The following is a 22,200-nucleotide window of genomic DNA, read 5'->3' as shown; positions in this document are numbered from 1 at the left end:
AGAATGCCTTCCCCACTCTATCATCCCATCTAAGTCTATCATCCCATCTAAATTCTACATTCTTCTGGACCTACTCAGGCCCCATCTCTTTACCCCTCTGCTAATTCACAGGCACAGCTCTCTTTTCTGGAAAAATTCTATAGTCCGTATCACACTATTTTTTACTGGCTATGGTGCCAACCGTTAATCATTTCTCCAAGGTCACAGGCAGTGGAAGAAACTGGCTACAAATGTGGGCAGTCTGACTCCAGATTCTGCATTCTTACACACTATGCTATGCCTGCACTTTCCAATATAAGACAATGCTAAACAGTGGAAAAAGTAAGAGGTGTATAATTGAAAGATGAAATAAAGTTCTGGCTCACCAGTGAATAGCCAGGTAACCCTGGGTAAGATTTTTACCAGCAAAACTGGGCTAGGAATATCTATTTTTAAGTCTATTTTGAGAATTATGGGAAACAATGTAAACAAAAGTGGTTTATAAAGCCCTATACAAATTCGAGGGACTGTTTATTGTTACAGCACTTTTTTTAAAAAGTAAGATGATTAGACGAGTTTAATTAGAAAGCAGGGAATAATGGGTGATTGTTGGTAGCCATGTTTTTCAACTGTGGAGAAAGGCAATCTCCACTGAAATATAAAAACGAAAGCCCTGTACAGAGAGAGCTGAAGGTAAGGGGTGGAGAGCACGTTGCAACTGACAGCAGCAACAGTTCTGAGCAGCAGGGATCTAAATAAGAGAATTACATCAGTCTGTTAGAAATGCACAGATGAATTAAGATAAAGAGACTCAAAATTACTACTTAATGGTTGAAACCATTAAGAATCTAAGGGGTCTCCAAAGAAATTAATACGTTTAGAGAAACGTATAGGGCATAAAATTGAATCTTGGCTTATGTTCATTTTTGGCGTGGGTTAGAAAGAGAAAAATCAAAGAGAGTATAAAGAAGTTACACCATATGTAAGGATTAGATCTTAAAATCTGATTTCTAATGCCATTGGACAGAATTACCCTCAAAAGTTTCTAAAGGCACCTTCTTAGAGACCAACCCAAAGTCTCTATGTAAACCCAACATGTCCACTTTTTCCTCTAGGGTTGCAAAAAATCAGTTATCACATTAAGATAGTGACATACATGTTATATAAAAAACATCTTTAAACATCAGAATCATATTTAGCACAGTGTGATGCTCACACCATAAGAATTATGTTGGAACTGAGAGTGACTAATAATACTAACACTGAGTACTTACTACATGCCAGGCACTGTTCTAAGTGCTTAACATGTACTAAGAGATTTAAGCCTCCTAAGAATTCTATGAGTTAATCAATGAGGAAACTGAGACATAAAGATAACTTATTCAGAGACACAAAGCTGGAAATGACAGAATCAGGGTTCAAACCTAAGGGGACTGGTTCTACAGTCTGTGCTCTTAACCACAGTGCTCTACAGACTCCAGGACATGGGAGGAGACATTCACGTCTCATCTCACATGCTCCAGGGCATATGCTCCTTGGGAATGGCCACATGAAGTGCCCATATTCACTCATTCAACTAATATTTATCGAGCAACTACCGTCTGCTAGGCTCAGGGGAAACAGAAGTGAATAATACAGATAAAAATCCTGGCCTTCAGAAATCTGAAATTTTAATGGACAAGTTATTTGTTTAAAAAGCAAATAAGGGGGACTGGCCCCGTGGCCGAGTGGTTAAGTTCGCACGCTCTGCTGCAGGCAGCCCAGTGTTTCGTTGGTTCGAATCCTGGGCGCGGACATGACACTGCTCATCAAACCACGCTGAGGCAGCGTCCCACATGCCACAACTAGAAGGACCCACAACCAAGAATATACAACTATGTACTGGGGGGCTTTGAGGAAAAAAATTTAAAAATCTTAAAAAAAAAAAATAACTGAAGTTTAAAAAAAAAAAAAGCAGGGGCTGGCCCCGTGGCCGAGTGGTTAAGTTCGTGCGCTCCGCTGCAGGCGGCCCAGTGTTTCGTTAGTTCGAATCCTGGGCGCGGACAAGGCACTGCTCATCAGACCAAGCTGAGGCAGCATCCCACATGCCACAACTAGAAGAACCCACAACGAAGAATACACAACTATGTACCAGGGGGCTTTGGGGAGAAAAAGGAAAAAATAAAAAAAAATTGTTAAAAAAAAAAAAAAAAGCAAATAAAATATGTAGTATGCTAGAATGTGATGAGCACTGTGAAGAAAAGGCAGAAATACAGAATTCTGAATGCTGGGAGAGAAGAAAAAGGTTGCAAAGATAATTTAGTTGGTCATGTCAATCAAATGCAACATGTGGGCCATGTTGGATACTGACTCAAAACAACTGTAAAAAGTCATTTTGAAGACAATTGGGCACATGTGAACATGGCCTGAGTATTGGGTAATGTTAAGGAATTACTAATTTTGTTAGAAATAACATTAGTATGATGGTTATAATCCCTACATTTATGTATATGTTTGAAAATTTCCAAAATGAAATGTTGAAAAAATATTAAGGCAGTTAAGGCAGGCCTGTGGTGACCACATTAAGAGTAAAAACTTGAAGGAAGTGAAGGAGTGAGCAAAACCAATTAATGGGGAAAACCACTCAGGCAAAGGGAAGAGCAAGCAAGAAGGCTCTGAGGCCAGTGAGGGAGGAAGAGCAGTAGATCAGGTCAGAGATGCAATGGAAGTGTAATGTTCTGCAGGCCATTTAAAGGTTCCAGCTATAACCATGAGGAGGTTGGGAAGCCACTGGAAGGTCTGAGGAGCACGGTGGTAACATCTAACTTACAGTTTTGAAAGTCTCGCTCTCACTGCCATGTTAAGAACAGACTGAAGAGGAGGGAGCATGAGAGAAGCAGTTAAGAGGTTACTGCTCTAATACAGATGAGAGATGATGGCGGCTTCAAAGAAAGTGGTGATAGTGGAGGTAATGAGAAGAGGTCTGTTTATGGATATATTTTAAAAGACAGAGCCACGGTAATTGCTTAGCAATTAGATGTAGCTGTGGGATAAAGAGAAGAGCCCAGCACAAACCCAAGGTTTTCGGTTTCAGCAACTGGGAAGATGATGTTGTCATTAACTGAGATGGAGAAGACCTTGAAGGTGCAGAAGAGGGGAGTGGTGGATCAAGAGTTCAGTTTGGGACATGTCAAGTTAGCCATACAAGTGGTGATGTCCAATAGGCTCCTATATACATCAATGTGGAATTAGGAGGGAGGTGTGGGCCAGATTTACATATCTGTAAATTAGTAGTGTACAGGTGGTATTCAAAGCTTTGAAAGTGGAAAGAATTACCAAGTGAATGTGGACAGAAAAGACAAGAGGCCTAAAGTCTAATAAGCCTGGGGCATTCTTTCTTTTTTTTTGAGCAAGATTAGCCCTGAGCTAACATCGGCTGCCAATCCTCCTCTTTTTGCTGAGGAAGACTGGCCTTGAGCTAACATCCATGGCCATCTTTCTCCACTTTATATGTGGGACGCCTACCACAGCATGGCTTGCCAAGCGGTGCCATGTCCGCACTGGGGATCCGAACCGGTGATCCGAACCGGTGAACCCTGGGCCACCAAAGCAGAACACACGCACTTAACTGCTGCACCACCAGGCCAGCCCACCGTGGGGCATTCTTACATTAAGGAGTTACGAAATGGGAAATCAGCAATCCTTAGGGGATTAAGAAAGTATGGGTAAAGTTGGAGAAAAATCAGGAAGGTATGGTGTCCTGGAAAGGAAGTAAAGAGTGTTTCAAGCAGGAGAGAGTCACTGACTGTTTCCAACACCAGTGAGAGACCAGCAAGTTAAGGATTATAAACTGACCAATGAAATCTGTAACATGAAGGTCACCAGTGACACTGATAGGAAGAAGTAATTCAGGTAAAACGCTGGGGGTAAAGTGTGACAAAAGCAGGTTTAAGAGAAAGTAGGAGGGGAGAAATTACAGACAACCAATATAGATAACTCATACTTAAAGACATATTTTTCTTGCCCTTTTGTTTGACCAAGTTTAAGTATGGCTGAATTTTCATGTTAAATGTATAAATGTAAATGCAGGGCCTCCACTGCAGTCAGAAGTAGAGAAAATCAACACGGTTTCACAGAAGCCAATGGAAAAAGCGTCTCAAAGGAAAAAGTTACCATTAATAAGGTCAGAGGAAAAGGTTTTCAGGTTCATTAGCATCTTTGGGTTGACAACCCATCTGGTACCAGGCAAATTTTGTTTCAACATAAGATGATGACAGGAAACGTTCTCAAAGACTAGACATGGAGCAAAGTTATACAACTATCAGCAACCCGTCTTACGTAAGCAGAAACATAAGGAAAGAAAAAAGCTGGGGGAGGATACGGTCTCCAGTCACCAAAGAAAGAGTAAAGAGAGATACAAAAGTGAAATGTGTTTCCCTATTTAAACGCATCATACAATGCATTTCTGACCCACGGTTGTATCTGTGGGTCAGACGCAGGACATTAAGAAGCAGGAAAATGTCAGGATATTAATTTCCAATTTTATGCTTCTATGATTCCCTTTTCTTTAGCACTATTTCACATTAACTTTAACTGGGCACTCTGAAGATGACTAAGTTCTTTTCTGAAAATGCGGCTTCTGGGCTGAAAACTTCACCAGTGCTAACTGTATGCCTCAGTAATCTAAGTAAATACTGGTATTAAACTATATCAAGACAACATGCATTCAATACAGAAATCTTCTGCAGCAAGGACCCTGGATTAAACACGATTTTCTAAAAGTCATGATAACAAAGAACTCAAACACACATCTAAAACACAAACTCTGTGAATTACAAATTTAAACAAATATGTCTACATGACTCCACAACAAACACATGTGACAATCTAAATAATCGGTCTAGATGGTTTTAAGTGTCAAGTTTTACAAATGAACTACTATCAAAATCCCTGTAGAATTTTTCATTCTATGTTTAATTGAAGTTATTATGCTATTTCTATGTAGAGGTGTAACAGAAGCCTACATTCTCTTATGTTCTCAGCTATAACTCTAAATAGAAAACGAGTACCAACCATTTCATACCCATTAAGATGGCTACTATCAAAAAAACCCAGAAAATAGCAAGTATTGGCAAGTATATGAAGAAATAACTGTGCACCGTTGGTGGCAATGTGAAATGGTATAGCCACTGTGGAAAATGGTATGGTGGTTCCTCAAAATTTTAAAAATAGAATTATCATATCATGCAGCAATTCCACTTCTGGGTATATACTCCAAAGAACTGAAAGCAGGGTCTCAAAGAGATATTAGCACACCAATGTTCCTAGCAGTAATACTCACAGTAACTAAAATGCAAAAGCAACCTAAGTGTCCACTGACAGATGAATGGATAAGCAAAATATAATATGTACAAACAATGGAATATTATTCAGCCTTAAAAAGGAAGGAAATTCTGACACATGGGACAAAATGAATGAATCTTGAGGACATTATGCCAAGTGAAATAAGCCAGTCACAAAAAGACAAATAATGTATAATGCCACTTATATGAGGTACTTGGAGTAGTCAAAATCAAAGACAGAAAGTAGAATAGTGGTTGCCAGAGGCTGGGGAAAAAGGGGAAATGCAGAGTTCTTATTTAATGGGTAGGAAATTGCAGTTTTACAAGATGGAAAATAGTTTTGGAGATGGATGGTGGGGATGGTGGTGATGGTAGCATATTATAAATGTATTTAATACCAATGAACACTGTACACTTAAAAATGGTTAAGGTGGAAAATTTTATGCTTGTGTGCATTTTACTATAATAAAAAAATTAGGAAAGATAAAAATTAAAAAGATAATGAGCAGCTAAGAGGACAAAGAGTTTAACACTGAATATTACAGAAGCTGACATCATGAAAAGTTACTCTACCAGGGTCTTATAAAAGTCAGGTTTGGGTTTCAAAAAGAAACTATACATGGAGATATGAAAAGGAAAACGCAATGGAACAAAAAAATACAATCTAGTAAAAAGGTTTTTATTCTTAGCCCAGCTAAAAGTAATCTTTCTTGAATATTTAATCTTTCTCCTTTCTCATGAAAAAGGGGGCTGCAGGAACAACACAGACTTCTGTGCTTTAAGGTCCAGGCCAAAGTCTCATACCTGATGTCCACTCTAAGTTTAGGGTAATACTGAGACACATATTTCCTGATGAGACTGTAGGAAGCTTCCTTAGGTTCACAAAGGCGAGTAAAGGCCAGTGGGAGGATATCCTCCAATTTTACTTGTGGTTCTGGATCCACCGCAGAGCTCCTGTTCTGAAATGTAATATCAAAAATTATCATCATTATAGAATATGGAGCTTTCTGTTCCAATGCTCCTATATTCAACTTAAGGGCTTTCCTTAGTTGATTGCCAAATCAACTAACCAACAGAAAACTATCACTTTTTCCCCACATTCAAACAAATCATATCACACTGGTGCCACTTATGTGGCAATTTCTTTGAGACAATTTCAGATTGAGGGAGTTAAAAATATATATAAAAATAAAAAGGAATAATAGATTTTATTTAAAGGTCTTAATTCATTCTTAGCCTTCAGAAACAAAGAATGAAAAGGATCATACTGCATAAAAGTTCCTTTTGAAAGTGAAAGTTTTATGAAAAAAGTACAAAAATCTTTAGAGTTGTAAAAACAAAGATGGAGAGGAATATTCTTCATTTCAACGTCTGACACAGAGGAAATACTAGACCTTCTGCTTTATTATCGTACAAATACTTTCCAGAGATCAAATTATGTGTCTCAGGGAGGGTGAGTGTTAGTATTTACAAAAAGGAGAAGAAAAACTGGCTCTGGGGATAGTTTTGGGGTCTAATATTGGGTAAAAGTGTCCCTGTTTGCCTTTTCTTGTTTCAAAGATACAATCACACCGCTGCCCATCACTCAGTGCAGGACAGTTAGGAGCATGGGCTCTGGGGCTGGTGTGCTTGGATGTGCAGTCTGTTCTACGTACGAGCTGGGCGATACTGAGCATGTTACTTAGAGCCTCTCGAGGCCTTAGCAGAAAGCTGCACTCTGCATAGTGCACGGCACACAGTGAACACTCAACGTTGCTATTTTTAGTGGTAGTATTACACTGCTCAATCAAACTGTGGTACAGACTTCTTACCTTTCTGTTTCTGGATTTCTGAGGTGTTTTTCTTGATTTTTGGACCACAATAAAACTCCCAGAAGCACCTTTTCCTTTTACCTAAAGTAAATTAATTTTAGTTGCAGTAACCAATATTTTTATTTTGGAATATTTTGGTATTCATATTAATAGCTTTATATCAGACTACACAAATTACACAGCATGGTGATACAAGAACTAATGTAAAGTGCTGCTGAACTCTTCAGAGGAAAAAGAATAATGGATGAGTCAAAAGACTCAGGATCAAATCCTATTTATAGTACTATCCAGCTACTCAATATTGGACAACCCTGTGAACCCTCTGAGGTTTTATTTCCTCACCTAAAAAACTGGGGAAGAATGCTATTATGATACTAGGTTAGACAGTCTACTACAAGCTTTCAACAAAAAAAAGTCCCATGGAAGGAAGAGATACAATCTCTTGTGGAAAATGAGAAAATCTCTCACTATCTTGAAAGGAAGACAGCTCTTTAACAAAGTTTAGAGTCTAGCTGATCTTAGGCCACACTGTTTCCCAGTTTTCCCATTACAGATTATTACTGCATATGAGAAAGCTTATCTAATAATTTTAAGACATTGCACATATAGTACGTATAAGTCTTATCACATATTTCCAGTTTACAAAGCAGTTTCATTGAACTTTAAAGTTGATTCACCATTAACCCAAGTCCTCCACACCTTAGCTTTACCTACACTGCTCTAAATGTAGCAATCAAGCTGAAATGCTCTCAGCCTATAAACTGTTAACAACCAAACGGAGGGTCAGTCTATGAGTCAAGAATAAGTCACCAACTGTATTTCCATAAAGAAAAAGATGAAACCAGTTCATAAACTCTGCTGACATACACTATAATACAGGACAGGTCTTTCGGTTCTAATTATATTGGTTAGATAATATAATCAACGATTATTTTAAAGACCATTTAAATATCAGTTTTACAGCATTGTGAGAAAGCTACAATGTAAGCTCCACACAGCAGCAATCTCTACTTTACTCACTGATGGACTGACTGACTCCTAAGCACCTGGCACACAAAAGACACTTGATATGGAATTAAGTACCTGTTGAAAGCTCCTAAAGACAGTTTAAATGCCTGAATGGTACCAGATTCTGTATTTATCAAGCTGTGCAGAAAGGTATGGAAGAAAGGCAACAGGACTCTGGGAATGCAGTGAACTAGGCCCTTAGAATCATCTTTGCCACTACCATGGGACCTTGGTAGTTACTTCATCCCTCTGGACATCTGAAGAGGATTTAGATAAGATAAAGCCCATTCTAGCTTTAGATTTTTACGATTCTAAGCAATGTTTTGATGTATTATGCAAAGTAACAAGGACTTACGCCTCAAATCAATATTGGTTTTAGTACTAGTCTCAATTTACTCAGGCTTCTCTGACGCTCCTAACAAACTATTATGGTTTTAGCTACTAATAAATTAAGGTGAACCTATTTAAAAAGCTAATTTATAACGGTAACAAGTCTAGCCATGTAAGTCAGGCATTAAAACTAAAAACCTAAGACAAGAGCAATTATCTTTTTTGCAGTTGCAAGAACAGGATTCCTTAACCCTATTTCTCATCTTCAGCACCACATGATCTCAAGCTCAAGCAGCCCCTAAAGAAAATCCAATTAAAAGCACAAGCAGCTAGAAAAAAATTACACTATCTATCCTATTCCTTACACTCTCTAGAACAGTTAACTTATTAAAGGTAAGTGGCACCAGTGATTTTGAAACTTAGTCTCAAATAAAAACTAGGTTAAGCTTAAACATTTCATCATCATGTTAACATTTTTAACAAAAAAGACACCAAAAGCCTAAATGTTACTAAACATGGACTTACAGCTAATACATGTTGAAATGATCTTATTAGCAACAACTGTTTAATACCTGTTTGATGACACCTCTGTTTAATTCTCTTTTTAGTGCTTGTTTAAGGAGGTAGCCCCTTCTCTCCAGCTCCAGAGAAGGGTACTTATGGATGATATATTTTCGAATAGCAACCACTGATGCACCACTCTTCTGGAAGCATGCCTAGAAAACAGATTTACCAAACCATACACATTACTTTAAACTAGTTGTTTTTCATTAGAGAGAAAATCTGGCACATATGTTTCCAAAAAATTATTTTGGAAGTGAACTTGGTAATGGAGGAAAAAAATGGCAGGGAAGAATGAATAGTATTTCAGGTAACTTTAGTTTATCATGGCTGTGGAGAAATACAGAATTACAATATTTCTGCAATAATAATTTTAAATTGTTCAAAACAGCCAAAGAAAAGGTACATGTGAACAACATTCTGTGTGTTAATGAAGAACCTCTTTCCATTTTAATCCTCTTCTATAAGTGGAAGACAGATCTTCAGCATTAAAATGAGGAAAGCAGAACATTTCTATTGTCTGTAGGACCACAGACCTGGCCCATTTTATCAAATGAGCTTTGGCACACTGGGAACAATATTTCTCTGTAGGCTTTGTGTGAACGCCAGTAGAGAGCTAAGATAATCTGAATAAATGGCACAAAAAAGGGTTTATAGATGGCAGAGTCTTAAGGGCACTTTTCAGTAACAATGAGGGCATTCGCTTGGAATTTAAGGTGCCCTCCTATTTCCACCCTATTTATCTGTATTCCATTTGACTCATCCTTATAGAAGACTTAAGTAGGTCATTATGTCACAAACGCAGCAAATTTTTTTGAACGCTTTACATTTTGAAGCACACTTGAGTAACATCTGTTACTTATGTAATGGGCTAGTCCACCAATTTTGTTGCTATTGTCTATAAACTGAATGTAGCACTTACTCATTCTCACTGGATAAAGACTAGTTGAATGTTACATACTTTGACAACAAAGAAAAATAACTCAGAAAGATGGACCAAAAATGACTGTACAATACAAATAAGTTACATTAATATGGGTCATCTACTTCAAGTAAATGTCTCTGGCCTATTACAACCTACTGAAGTTTACTCCCGATCTTACAAGAAAATACAAAGCAAAGAAAATCAAGCAGAAAAGAACTCTCTAATGCTAAAACAATTGCTTGCTCCACCAACCTGACAATGAGACAGAAGCAGACATCAGGATTCCTGTTTGAGTCAGAAAATGGTATCAGTGGTCTGAAATCATGATTTGTTACACTGCTTGGAATACATCTGAGAGAGAGATATATATCCCATTTGTACTTATGCACAATAATATTCAAATTATTCTTTAGGCCTGATCATACTGTTTTAATTTTTTGTTTTACTCTTTTAAAATTTTAGTCCTTCCTCCACCCTCACTGAAACCCTGCTCCTCCAAACCTGGGCTGAGTGGTCATGAAGTGAAATCCTTGAAGAAAGGCTACTCGGAGAGATCTCACCATAGCCAAGCTATCTAGACCAAGAGAAGTTTTCTTAATGAGTTGAGAGCACTCTTGAAGGAGTGCAGGGAAAGGTCTGAAGGCAAACTCTTAAAGTTTATATGTCAGTGCTGTCTTCTCAAATTCTGAGAATGACCATCAGGCTGTTCCTGTTCCTTCCTGTACATCATCCTTGGTTAAATTGATCTGTATCCCTCTCTCTCCAATTCTGACTCAGATCCTAGCGACAGGGTCTCTGAAATGAGGGAGCCTATGGCCTCTATTTTAACTCCTTTTATTATCTGATGTGAAATAAATAGGGCAAAATTCACCAGAAAAATTTACACAAAAAAGACAAGGTCAAATTGGAAGATAATCTTAAAAATTAAAACGAAACTATTATCTGATGATCACATAATACAATACAAAACGTGAACAGATTATGGCAAAGTCATAATGCTCTGCAAGGAGGATAATTTTTCCAAGTATTTGGAATGGCTAGGTGGTGAAACAGGGCAGTAAGGTTTCTCAGAGGGTTTCTTATAGTTCAAGTGTGAATGATAACCACTACTAATATTAGATGCCCAGCTTTGAAAAAGGACCTAAAGATAATACATCTTTTAAAAAGAAAAATTCTCAATGCTTTTAGTTACCTCGAGTCACAATTAGATTTCACAAGGGCAAGGACATTGTCTGTCTTTTTCTATGCTATATCACTAGTAGGAGTACCTGACACAGAGAAGTTAGTCCTTAAATGTCTGTTGAATGAATTAATGTGTTCAGCCTTCAAATAAAAACTGTGCTTAACCAATTAAAGTGAGTAAAAAAGAAAAAAAACCTAAAGATAAGTTAAAAATATTTGCTATAGTAAATTTAAATTTAAAAAAATTAACAATGCTCATCAAATATGATCATATTAAAAAGCACGAACTTCACAATGGCTTTCTTCTACTTAAATCTCTTTTAGGAAGCAAAGCAAGATTTCTCATGTCTGAACAGGAGTATGTCATTTTCAAATACGCAAAAGATGAACAGAATAAATCTAAGATGAATTGCTTGAAATAAAAACTTGCCTTAATGGCCTCAGTTAGGATTGCATCCATCTTGGGACGTGGGGAGGAAGCCATCGGTGTTTGTTTCTGGGCCCTGGCTAGCTGGCTGGCAGAAAGGGTAGCCCAGGAAGGTATTGTTTTTTTCACTTTCTTCTCCTTTTCTTTAGACTGATCTTTCTCACTTTAAAACAAAGAATTGTTATTATGCAAGATAAACTCTCTAGAAAGAGGTATAAAGTCAGAAAGAGGAAAAGACTGGGGGAAAAGGGGGTAAAAATTAACGTTTTATTTCCACACTAAGATGATATGTAAAATAAGCAAAATTTTACAAAATCAAACATTTTTGAAAATTTGGGTACTATAAATGAACCAAAAAGGAGTTTTCTCTTAGGCGTAGGGGAGAGGAGTCATATAAATTAGCACTGATAGGAAGGGCCAGTACATAAAAGAAATGAGAATTTGAAAGTGTATCTAGTAACAACTACAACAGATGCAATTTAGTATAGTGGAAAGAACTCGAGCTCTGAAGTCAGAAAACCTGGATTTGAGTTTTAGCTCCAACACTTACTAGCTATACCATCTTAGCAAGTGAGCTGAGTCTCAGTCTCCTCAGCTGTAAAATAGTAATATAATACCAAATACTTCACAAGGCTGTTGCAAGAATTATGGGATTATGTTTACTGAAACAATTTTGTGACCCATAAAGCATTAGACAAATTTTATTCTAAGTAATAACAGCACTCCATGCACCTAAAATACAGGATAGCTGCTAAAAATTCCACAGACCTTACTTAAACCTACGAAAACAAGGATTAAACCTAGAAGGTATATATACCACTGTTATTCTTTTATTCAAAAAGTAATTCCTAACGTTCTGACCAACTAGAATGAATGCTACCAGCCATCTTGCAAAAAAAATTTTAAACTAAAAAACACCACCACATTGAATAGCTTATCAACAGCAAATTCTGCTTTCAGATTCTCATAGTCACCCTCCAACTGAATACTTCATCAAACATGTTACAGAGTTTTATGTCACTCTAGCAATGGCTCGATATCAATTAACATAAGCATATAAAAATAACTCATTCCTGGCCCAGAGGGGGGAATAAAATGGTGAAGTGTCTCCCAGGTGAGATTTTTATAGTCATGTTTCATTTCTTATTGAAATTCTGTCAATGCTTAAAATATCAGACACTCCCACAATAAATTCTAAGCACAAAAACACATTCCAAAGTCACAAGAAATGAACTTTTTATCATTCAAACCATTGTTCTGATAACTATTACAAACTCTAACAGACCATACAACTACATACTAAACACATTTCAAACCATAATTCTAAAAAGTTCTTCCAAATAGCAAATATCTTGTGTAAACCAATGTTATAACACTTCAAACAATCTGATCCACAGTTCTTTTACACAGTCTTCAATTACAAATAGCAAGAAGGCATAACTCCTTACTTCTTTTTGGTTTCCTCAGAAGACTTATTTTCTTCCTTCTCTTCATTCTCAGGCTCCCCCTTTGGCTGCTCTGTCTCACTGGACGTAGCAGGTGGAGTTTCATTCTCTTGTTCTTCTACAGTGGAGACAGATTCCTCTGAACTTACATCTGGTTCTAAAAGATCAGGTGAGAAGTGCATCAAGTAGATATAACAAAGCCTGAGTCAATAAAAGGGTAAAAGTTCATCTTATTAAACAGATAAGCCAAATGTCTCAATTAACAGATGGATGCTAAAATGAACAAACAGCAAGTGTGGTTTTTTCTCATTCTTTATGTCACTTAAGTTGCCTATTCAAGGGGTTGTTTATCCAGACCATTCTGTAAGACAAGGAGATGGACTGGAAATTACATAGAAAGGGAAACTCATTTTACCCCAAATCAAATCTCTTGATTGTTCTACTCTGTAATATTAATGTTGAGACTCATAATTAATAAATTAGCCATTTCATAATTTAACAAATCCTAGTAAGGGAATAAGTAATAAACAATTAACATGTGCTTTCCAAGTGAAACGAGTGGGACAAGACTAGAAATATGAGAAGGGGAGGCGTATTAGGTCTGCAGTTGCTTGTCTGTGTCTGTTCTCAGTATGTCTCTTTAAGCAGCTACTATAAAACACAGAACCCCAGGAAATGGTTAAGCAGGGACTTGAAAGAAAAGCACCCCAGTGGCAAAAAATAAAAGTATATGTTTGAAGAGTTTGGTCATTTAAATTATGTGAACTAATTTAAATAATGATGAAGACTTCTTTGTGGCCTTCACATAAATAAGAGAATTTTTAAAATACCACTTTCTCCTTATAACGGAACTACATAAAGACACTTCTACAGGAATGTCTAGTTTCTCAACAAATTAAAATTCTAAGCCATAAATTTCAGAATGGTCAATTATCATTTGTAAATCTCATCCTGGATTATGCTCTTCAACCAGACTTGCATGTAAGTCAAAACTCCTCCCACATACGTCCAGCCAAAATCAAGGTTTTAGAGTCAGAGACGTCTGGATTCAAGTTCAGTCTTTATAACTTTCTAGCTTGATATCTTAGGACGAGTTCTTTGATGTCTCAAAGTCTCACTAACCTTACCTCATTAGAGTTATTATGAAGATTATATAAAATGCTTTAGGGGAAGCCTGTACTTGTACTATGTGGGTGATTCTCATCCTTCTTTGCCCTGCTCTGCTGCTTCTAGAACTGCTTTGCAAAATATTAAGGACAGAACTTCATTATAACAATAGTATCTGGCGACACAGATAATAACTGCAAGATGTATTTTTTTATCATAATGTATCTTTTACTGTCCCTTGCCCCAAAGATCTGAGCTAAGAGGCTGTGTGGGTAAGAACTCACCATTGGTCATATGTTTGTTTATTCATTGCTTTATTCTAAAAAGGATGAAAAGCTAATAACTGTTTACTGGGTTTTACTGTATTAATAGAACTATAAATTTAATTTCACATTACTTCCCTTCTCAAGAATAATTGCTTAATAGTTGATGGCTTAATAAAGATTCAGTCACTCACAGATATTGAGTATGTATTATAAATAAGACACTGTTTCCAACTCATTAAACTACTGTGTCTGCCTCTGTGTGAAATGTAGGATGTATAAAATTTAAAATATGAGTGAAGTCGAAATTTTTCTGTCTACAAAATACTGTAATGGGATAGAGAGAAGATTAAACAAACATACATCTTGTAAAGTGACTTACTGGTTCTTTACAAATTCTTGGTTGACTTTTCTAATACCTTACATCTGAACCCTCAGGCATATATTCTGAAAACTGATGTTATCAGTGATTTAGCAAATTCAACAGGCTGTTAAACAAATGTAGATCAAGATGAGCCACCAAGTGGCTTATCTCATTGCTGCACAAAATAACCAATCTTCAACCCACCAGCACCTATTTTTTTTTAATATGCTGATTCCCATGTCTCCTAACTGCCTTAGGCTAGGATATCCAAATTGCTTCTGGTCTTCCTTCGAGGATTTTGAGAAAAAATCCAGACTAGGCTAGAAAAGAGTATATCCTTGGTGCACCAAGGGATAAAGGCAACAAGGGGGCATATATTTATTCCTAATCTACGCTGGTCAGCAAATATTTGGTTCTAACAGCCATGACAGGGACAGCACCATGTGCCCATCTCTGGTAAACCTGAGTTAAAAGGCAAGGGAGAAAGGGGAAAAGAATAAGGAAAGAAAGAAAAAGGTCACGAGAAAAAAAAAAAAAAAAGCAGGGAAAAGGAGAAGAGGTGGTTAGGATGCCGTAAAGGAGTACTCCAGGAAGATGCTTCTACATCCCTCAGTTCATTATTTCCCACCTCTGTCTGGCCAATCTTCTCTCCACCAACACCACAGTTACAAATCAATGTTTTGATCGCCCATTTGCTCCCTTAAGGCCTTCTGATGATTTCTGGGTGAGTCTTCCACTGTCCATCCTGAAGGCCCAAGTCCTCCATTCTTCCAGAGTCTTCATCCCCATGACACTGTATGCCCAGAAGCTACTCTTCAACCGTTCCTGCTCTCTCCAACCATTTTTCTGTTTTTAATTCCAAGAACACGAGATTTTCACCTTCCAAAAATCTTTACAGACGAGGCGAAATTCTTACTTTGCCCACATGTCTGGAAATGACATACCAACAGGTACCACTTCTCTCTTTAAATGTTCCCCCAAAATACTTAGCCATGAAAAAAGAACAATTAAGTTCAAGGGAATTTATGGGACTCTCCAAAGGGGAGTAGAAACTTTTGCCTTTTTAAGTTGTCCACTGCTTTACTTTACCTGGCTTTTCTTCCTCCCCTTCAGCAACCTTGCTTTTGGGAGGAGTTTCCCGGGTAGAATTCACAGCTCGACGAATCGGCATGGTGCTATCTTCTACCTTCTAAGAAAAGAGATGGCCATAATCACACATGCATAAAAAAACTCTCTTTTCTTTCTCAAGGGGCCTAAGTGGGTGTCAGAAGATGTAGGAGAATTCTTCAAGTCGAGTCCAGGATCTGATGCAAATTACTTTCAACAAATTTTTTTAAAGTGAAATATGATTTTTAAGAAGTATTTCTCAAAATATTTTATTTTAGCTAGAATTTCAAATGGAAACAACTATATCTGATTTGGAATAAATTCAGAAGGTTGGAGGTTTTCTCAGGAACTCGAGGGGAAAGGGACGATAAAAAGAAATTTGTATCTATTTGATTTTTTCAGATTCACAGCCCAGACTCCCCAAAGCAGGGGAAGGAACATGTACCAAGAAGAACCCAGCAGGGCCTGAAGTCAGGGACTGATCCGAGAGTGAGCTTCAAGAATGTGTCAGCCCCTACCTCACCTAACTTGTCCGCGTGGATCAGCTGAGCTCCTACTATAAGTGGGAGTGCCTTAGGACGGACGAGTTCACCTTGAGATGTATCAGTCGCCATTTAAAATAATTTCTAGGCCCGAGTACAGGTTACACTCTGAAGCCTCTGCTGTTAACCACAAGGATTTTTCCTAATGGTTTCAGTGTGGTGAAGAGTCAACCTAAAGCACAGAAAAGACCTGGTGTGAAGATTAACAGAAACAAAACTAAACTAAAATGTCTAAATTTAATATACATCCAAAGGGAAAAAATATTTAACTATGAAATTTATAGTTAAGTGACAGATGACTTGGGCAGTTATCATACAGAAAGATAAAATCACTATCAAAATACAGACTACGTAAAGCAGCGACTAAGACAAATGCGCAAGCCACAGCAGCTGTTGCACCTTCCACATGAACAAAGGCAACAAGGACAAGAAAGCTTTGAAGGAAACTAACATCAGATAGAATAAGGAGACTAAAGAACACTTTAGTCAAATGTTTACTCAAAGATCAGTTAACTAAAGAGAAAAGGTTTTGCTGTTACTGTACTCAAAGCGGTCAGGAAAACTACCTGTAATCTTAACTACATCTCCATTAGAGAAGTAATACAAGGGCAAAAATACTGCTGAAGAAGACGACATTCTAAGAGGCTCCAGATCCAGAGAAGCAAACTTAGACCATCATCTAGAACAGAAACATGTTTCTAAGACCTTGTCATATTTTTAATATAAGCTAAACTAGCACAGAAGAACAAAATTATTCAAAGATAAAACCCACGTAGTCACTCAAATTTACCTCATCATCAACACTCCTTGCCCCCTCTCCCAGTCTCATCTGGGACTCAGTGACATTTTATAATAAAAATCCCTCAATATAAAAAAATGATCAGTTAAATGTTTAGATCTCTGTGCTTACGAACATTAACAAAGAGTTGGGGAATGGCAGACTAGTCAACTTCTACTTTAAGTTCCAACCCTGTTTTGGAATGTAAGAGTTTTTGATTTGTCCAGTAATAGTCCCAAGCTACAACAACTGGGATAAATCCAAAAAGCCAAACATAGAGAATGCTTTCATATTTATAGGGAAAATCTTTTTATGGGGACACCAAGAGCAATGCCAGACTTCCGAATTGTTAATCGGCTGCAAAGAAAGGAAGCTGAAAGAATCCAAGATAGTATGATACACTAAAACTTACTATCAAGACTAAAATAGGAATATCCACGAATACTTAAAAAATATCAACTGTTACAAAAACTACTTAAAATGTCCATATAGCAATTCACTTCAAGTAACTAAAAAATACAAAAATAAAAATGGTTGTTTTTTGATCTGCGAAAGGGGGCCAAGTTGAGTTTAAGGGCATTATTTAGGTTGGTGAAACCTCCAAGTCTATCTTAGAACAATTTCAATATATAAACCTACTCATTAATCCAACTAGCACTTACATCGTAATATACTTTCCTTGATAATAGAAAAAACTAAACAAATTTTGCTGATATTTTTACACGTGAACACTACAGGAAAATAAAACACGACAATCAGGTTATTCTTGGCAAAGTGATACTGCTAATGAATTCCTCCTTCCTAACCCATGATAACACTATATGGGTTGAAAATGCTACTGTGAAGTCAACAAAACCTTCAAGAGTCTCTGTTCACTGGGTATCTTTAAAAACTATTTTCCCTGTAAACAAAATACTGAAGAAAGTGTCAAAACCTTTCCAGTCAACTCTATATTCACTAATTACTCAAAATCAAATCAAATAGATTAAAAAAGGGAGGGGGGTACAGCAAGCTACTCTTAATGCCTAAGTGATAAAATGGACTAAAATCAGGGCAACAACAGGTATGTGGTCTATAAACACATCACACATCCTTTACCTAAAGACAAGAATGATAATTAAATTAAGCTGGAAGTATGCCCAGGTTATTCCAACCTAGAAATAAGCACAGAAAAGCAGTGTGAGAAGTAAGGTGGTTTGCCAATCTTCCTGGCTGCATCCACCAAAAAAACATCAAAAAAATCTCTATTCTCCTGCTGAAAACCTCACAACTACCAGCCCCCTTATTTCACTAATCTCACCTCCTACTACCCTACCCATCACTCTAGTCTCCTAACTGCAAACACACAGACCTCCTTTAGGCCCTTGGACTGCGCTCCGCTCATCCCTGCCTCAGAGCGTTTGCACTTGCTGTTCTCTTAAGCTGGAACACTCTTTTCCTAGACACTTCAATCAGGTTTCTGCTCAATGTTACACCCTCAGAAAGCCCTCCTATCCCTCTTATTCTTCTTTAGGTTTCTTTATAGCATTTAACACCACCCGCAATTCAATATATGTCTGTTTACTTGTTTATTATGTGTCTCTCCCAATGGAATGTAAGCACTACCAGGGCTGGGACTTTAACGCATTACTGTATTCCCAGCACCTAGAACAGTACCCAACACATGGTGGGGGCTGGATAAATACTGGGGAAAAAAAGCTGAATGAACAATGACATCTGATAGTACTTATTTCTATACCCAGTATATGTGACGAACACTTAAAAAATAAAACCCAAAGTTATTTGGGATAAATATTTAGAAATGTTTGCCCCAGTTCTGAACTTCCTTAGTAAAGGTCATGGAACTTGAAGCTTCAGCCTATAATACTTTCTTTATAATAGGTTGGTTAACGAGTTATTTAATAAGTTCACTGTTATTACAAAGCTAACAAGACTAAGATCTTCCTCAACTTACAATGAGCTCATGTCTCAATAAACCCATCACAAGGTTTATGCACTAAGAGGCTGAGCAAAATCAAGTTATCAAAGATTTTTTTAAAGCAGTAGAAACCTTTACACACACACTGTCATTTCACAAGATGATTAAGTGTGTGTTTATTTCAAAAGTAAAAAAAAAAAAAGAAAAGAAAAGAAAAAGTAGACATTACAAAGTAGACACAGTCCTCTTTCAGTAAATCTTTGAGGTCCAGAGCTGATCTCATCCCAGAATTGTGCAATTCAACAACAGATTGAACTCCCATGCTGGAACTCACCATCATAAAGTTGAAAAATCCTAAATCGGGGACGTCTGAATATGGACGGTTAATTCATACCGCCTCAACATCACCATGTACCTACTAATTTAACTTTTGTTGCTGCACTTCTGAATGATCAGACTTTGAGGCTGCCCAGCTTGTTCCCTGGCAGAGAGCTTATCTAGCTGGTTCACGGCTGGAAACCTGGTGCCTAACAACCTACCAGACACAGAATAAGTGCGCGACAAATATTTGTTAAATAAAAAAATGAACAGATGAAACGTACTGAGTAAGTTTTCCATCTGGGTTCTTACAAGTGCCAAAACCAATCTGTGTTTACCTTTGGTTTATGTGGTCCTCTTGCGGTGACAAGTCTTTCTGTCTCTTTAATTTAATGTTAGATTAACAATACAAAGATCGGCTTTTGTCAAGGGAAATGCTAAATAGCTTTAATGCAGGCAGTAAAGAAAAGGTTGTAAAAGCAGAAAGTCCAGAATTTCAGAGTTTTAATTTACTTTCTCTACATTAAGAGAAAGCAAAAGAAAAATAAGCAGGATAAACAATGTATTTCAGTTTACTGACAGCCTTGAAAATACGCATTTTAGGGAAAGTATTATTATTTCATATTTTACTATAAAATGTATGCAGTACATTATACATTATAATGTCATTAGCTATGTATGCACTGACAACAAATTGTTCCCAATCTAAAGTCTTTCACCACGTTTAGACTTAATGGGTAACGTCACAAAAAGCACGCCTGTAATTTGGCCGCTGCTCACTTTTTTTTTTCACTTACACATTTCAGTAAATCAGCGTGTACTTACTTAGCGCCTTTGGGCACTAACTGGTCCCTCCTCACAAGATAACCACAATCCAATTGGCTCCACAGTTGGGACTTTCACCCGCATCCGAAGAGTTCAGGATACCGCCCCCCACCAACTTCCCGCCCTCAATCGTCCCAGCCTGAAAACGAAGCCAAAAAAGCCCTTTAAAATGCGGCTCCTACTTTCAAACACGTTACACTAAACTTTTGAAAGGAGCAATAAAAAATTTTAAAGCTCATAATAGTTTTATGCTTACGCCAGATTAAACAAAACTGAAGTACATTCCAAAATAAAGCGAGTCCCGCCTGACTCCACACTGAGGACAGCGGGCTCATCAAGTCCCAAGCGGATTCCCGAACGCACTTCTGATCCCACCCGCACTTCCCACGGCAGCAGATAGTCAGGAAGCGGGACACACCGAGGGACCACGCGGAGGGAGCGGCCCGATCACCTTGTCCAGTCCTCCGCGCAAACCACAGGGACTCGTCCTCGGCCGCAGACAGCGGTCCAGCCGGCTCAGGGCCGCAGCGCTCACCTCACCACGCCCGCCTCCATCGCCACAAACGCTCCCGCGCGCAAGTCCGCCCGGGCCGCGGCCGCCGCGCGAGCCACAGGCTCTAGCAAGAAGGGACGGGACGAGGAGGGCCGGGCCCGCGCCGGAGGACGGGAGCAGGCACGGCACACAAAGCGGCGGGGAGCGGCCGCGGCGGCGCGCGAGCAGCAGCGGAGCCGAGAGGAAGGCAGCGGGCGAGAACCGGGCCCGGCGGCGGCGGACAGACACCCGACCCGCGGGCGGGCTCCGCGCGGCTGACAGCTCAGGGCTCACGCCGCGCAGGCACGCGGTCCCGGCCGACGCCGCCACCCGGCAGCGCCCGCGCGACACAAGCGGCGGCGGCCCCGGAGCACCGGCGCTCCGCGCACTCACCACTGGGAGCTCCGTAATGGCGGCGGCGGGGGCGGAGAGCCCGGGGGGCGGGCCCGCCGCAGCCAGTCACCGCCGCCGGCATCTTTCGAACCGGCTCGGAAAACCGCTGAGGGAGTGGGGGGAGGGGGGCCGGGGGCGGCGGCGGGGCCCACCGACGGCCTCGGGAGCATGCGCAAGCCCTCAGCCAATCGGAGCGCGGCGGGGGGACGCGGGCGCAGGCGCGCTGGCGCGCAGGGCCCTCGACCAGGGAAGAGCTCCCCCACCTCCCCCCGTCCAAACAAAACAAGGGCGGGAGCGCGCGCGCCACAGGGCCCCGGAGGAGGCGTCAACAACAGGGGCAGGGGGCTAGGTCGCAGGGGGGAGGGGATGGGAGGGGCGGAGCGGCCGGGGAAGGCGGACAAAAGGCACCACCTCCGGGGACCCGAGCGCCCCGCCCCCTCCTCTCGGGGAGCGGCGTCGGCGCCCCGGGCGAGCGGCCTCCACCAGGCGCCTCCGGGGTCCAGTGGACCCGCGCCCACTCCCCGCGCGCTCGTTCCGTCCTGCGTTACCTCTGCGCTCCCCCCTTCCTGGCGCCCGCGTCCCGCACGGCCTCTGGGCGCCGCTCCCGCCGCCGCTCGTCGCCTCCGCCGCCGCTGTCCTCCAGGCCCAGCCGCCGAGCTCTGCCGCCCCGCCCCCCTGCCCGCGGCCCCGAGCGCGCGCCCCCGCGCCGGCCCCGCCCCCGCGCCGGCCGCGCCCCCAGCCCGCGGGAGCGGAGGGAGCGCGCGGAGCCTCCCCGGCCGGGCGCGCGGGGCCGCGAGAGGGTGCTGCGGCGCGGAGCACGTCCGGGCGGGGTCTGTGCGCCCGCGCTCTTCACCGGGCGCTGGCCTGGGGGCGCCCGGTGGCCTGGGCGGTGCGGTCTCGGTCTCCTCGGAAGGGCGCTCCTTTCACTCCGTGCCGTTTCTCTACTGTCTAGTTCAGTACCTGGTCTTATCCGGGGTCTTAAGTGCTTTGGCGATCCGTCTGCCTTTAAAAGGGCTGGCGCTTCCCGCTTCTCAGTTCAGCGACAGCGCAAGAACAAACTACCC

At 40.2% G+C, this 22,200-nt stretch overlaps 1 protein-coding gene across 40 annotated transcripts in view; it reads right to left on the bottom strand.

Annotated features, from left to right (window-relative positions):
- HP1BP3 (heterochromatin protein 1 binding protein 3) overlaps positions 1-21,835 on the bottom strand; it is a 34,174-nt gene extending 12,339 nt beyond the window's left edge. For 2 of the 40 annotated variants that reach the window (XR_011534713.1, XM_070599880.1), the window contains exons 1-8: positions 21,685-21,825; positions 16,349-16,544; positions 15,813-15,912; positions 12,993-13,146; positions 11,548-11,707; positions 9,022-9,165; positions 7,112-7,192; positions 6,105-6,259 (exon numbers count right to left, since the gene is read on the bottom strand). Coding sequence is in view for 35 of the 40 variants with exons in the window: in XM_070599880.1 (XP_070455981.1) it covers positions 6,105-6,259; positions 7,112-7,192; positions 9,022-9,165; positions 11,548-11,707; positions 12,993-13,146; positions 15,813-15,912; positions 16,349-16,444 (890 nt within the window). In the remaining 5 variants the exon portion in view is untranslated. Of the gene's footprint in view, positions 1-6,104; positions 6,260-7,111; positions 7,193-9,021; positions 9,166-11,547; positions 11,708-12,992; positions 13,147-15,812; positions 15,913-16,348; positions 16,545-16,938; positions 17,052-18,248; positions 18,305-19,724; positions 20,352-20,629 lie in introns of those variants that run through there. The other 38 variants (XR_011534714.1, XM_070599916.1, XR_011534722.1 and 35 more) reach the window with 36 other exon arrangements.
- Between the last annotated feature and the right edge of the window lie 365 nt (positions 21,836-22,200).

This window comes from Equus przewalskii, chromosome 2 (assembly GCF_037783145.1).
Source record: "Equus przewalskii isolate Varuska chromosome 2, EquPr2, whole genome shotgun sequence".
NCBI lineage: Eukaryota > Metazoa > Chordata > Mammalia > Perissodactyla > Equidae > Equus > Equus przewalskii.
This window is presented reverse-complemented; position numbering and strand designations above follow the sequence as displayed.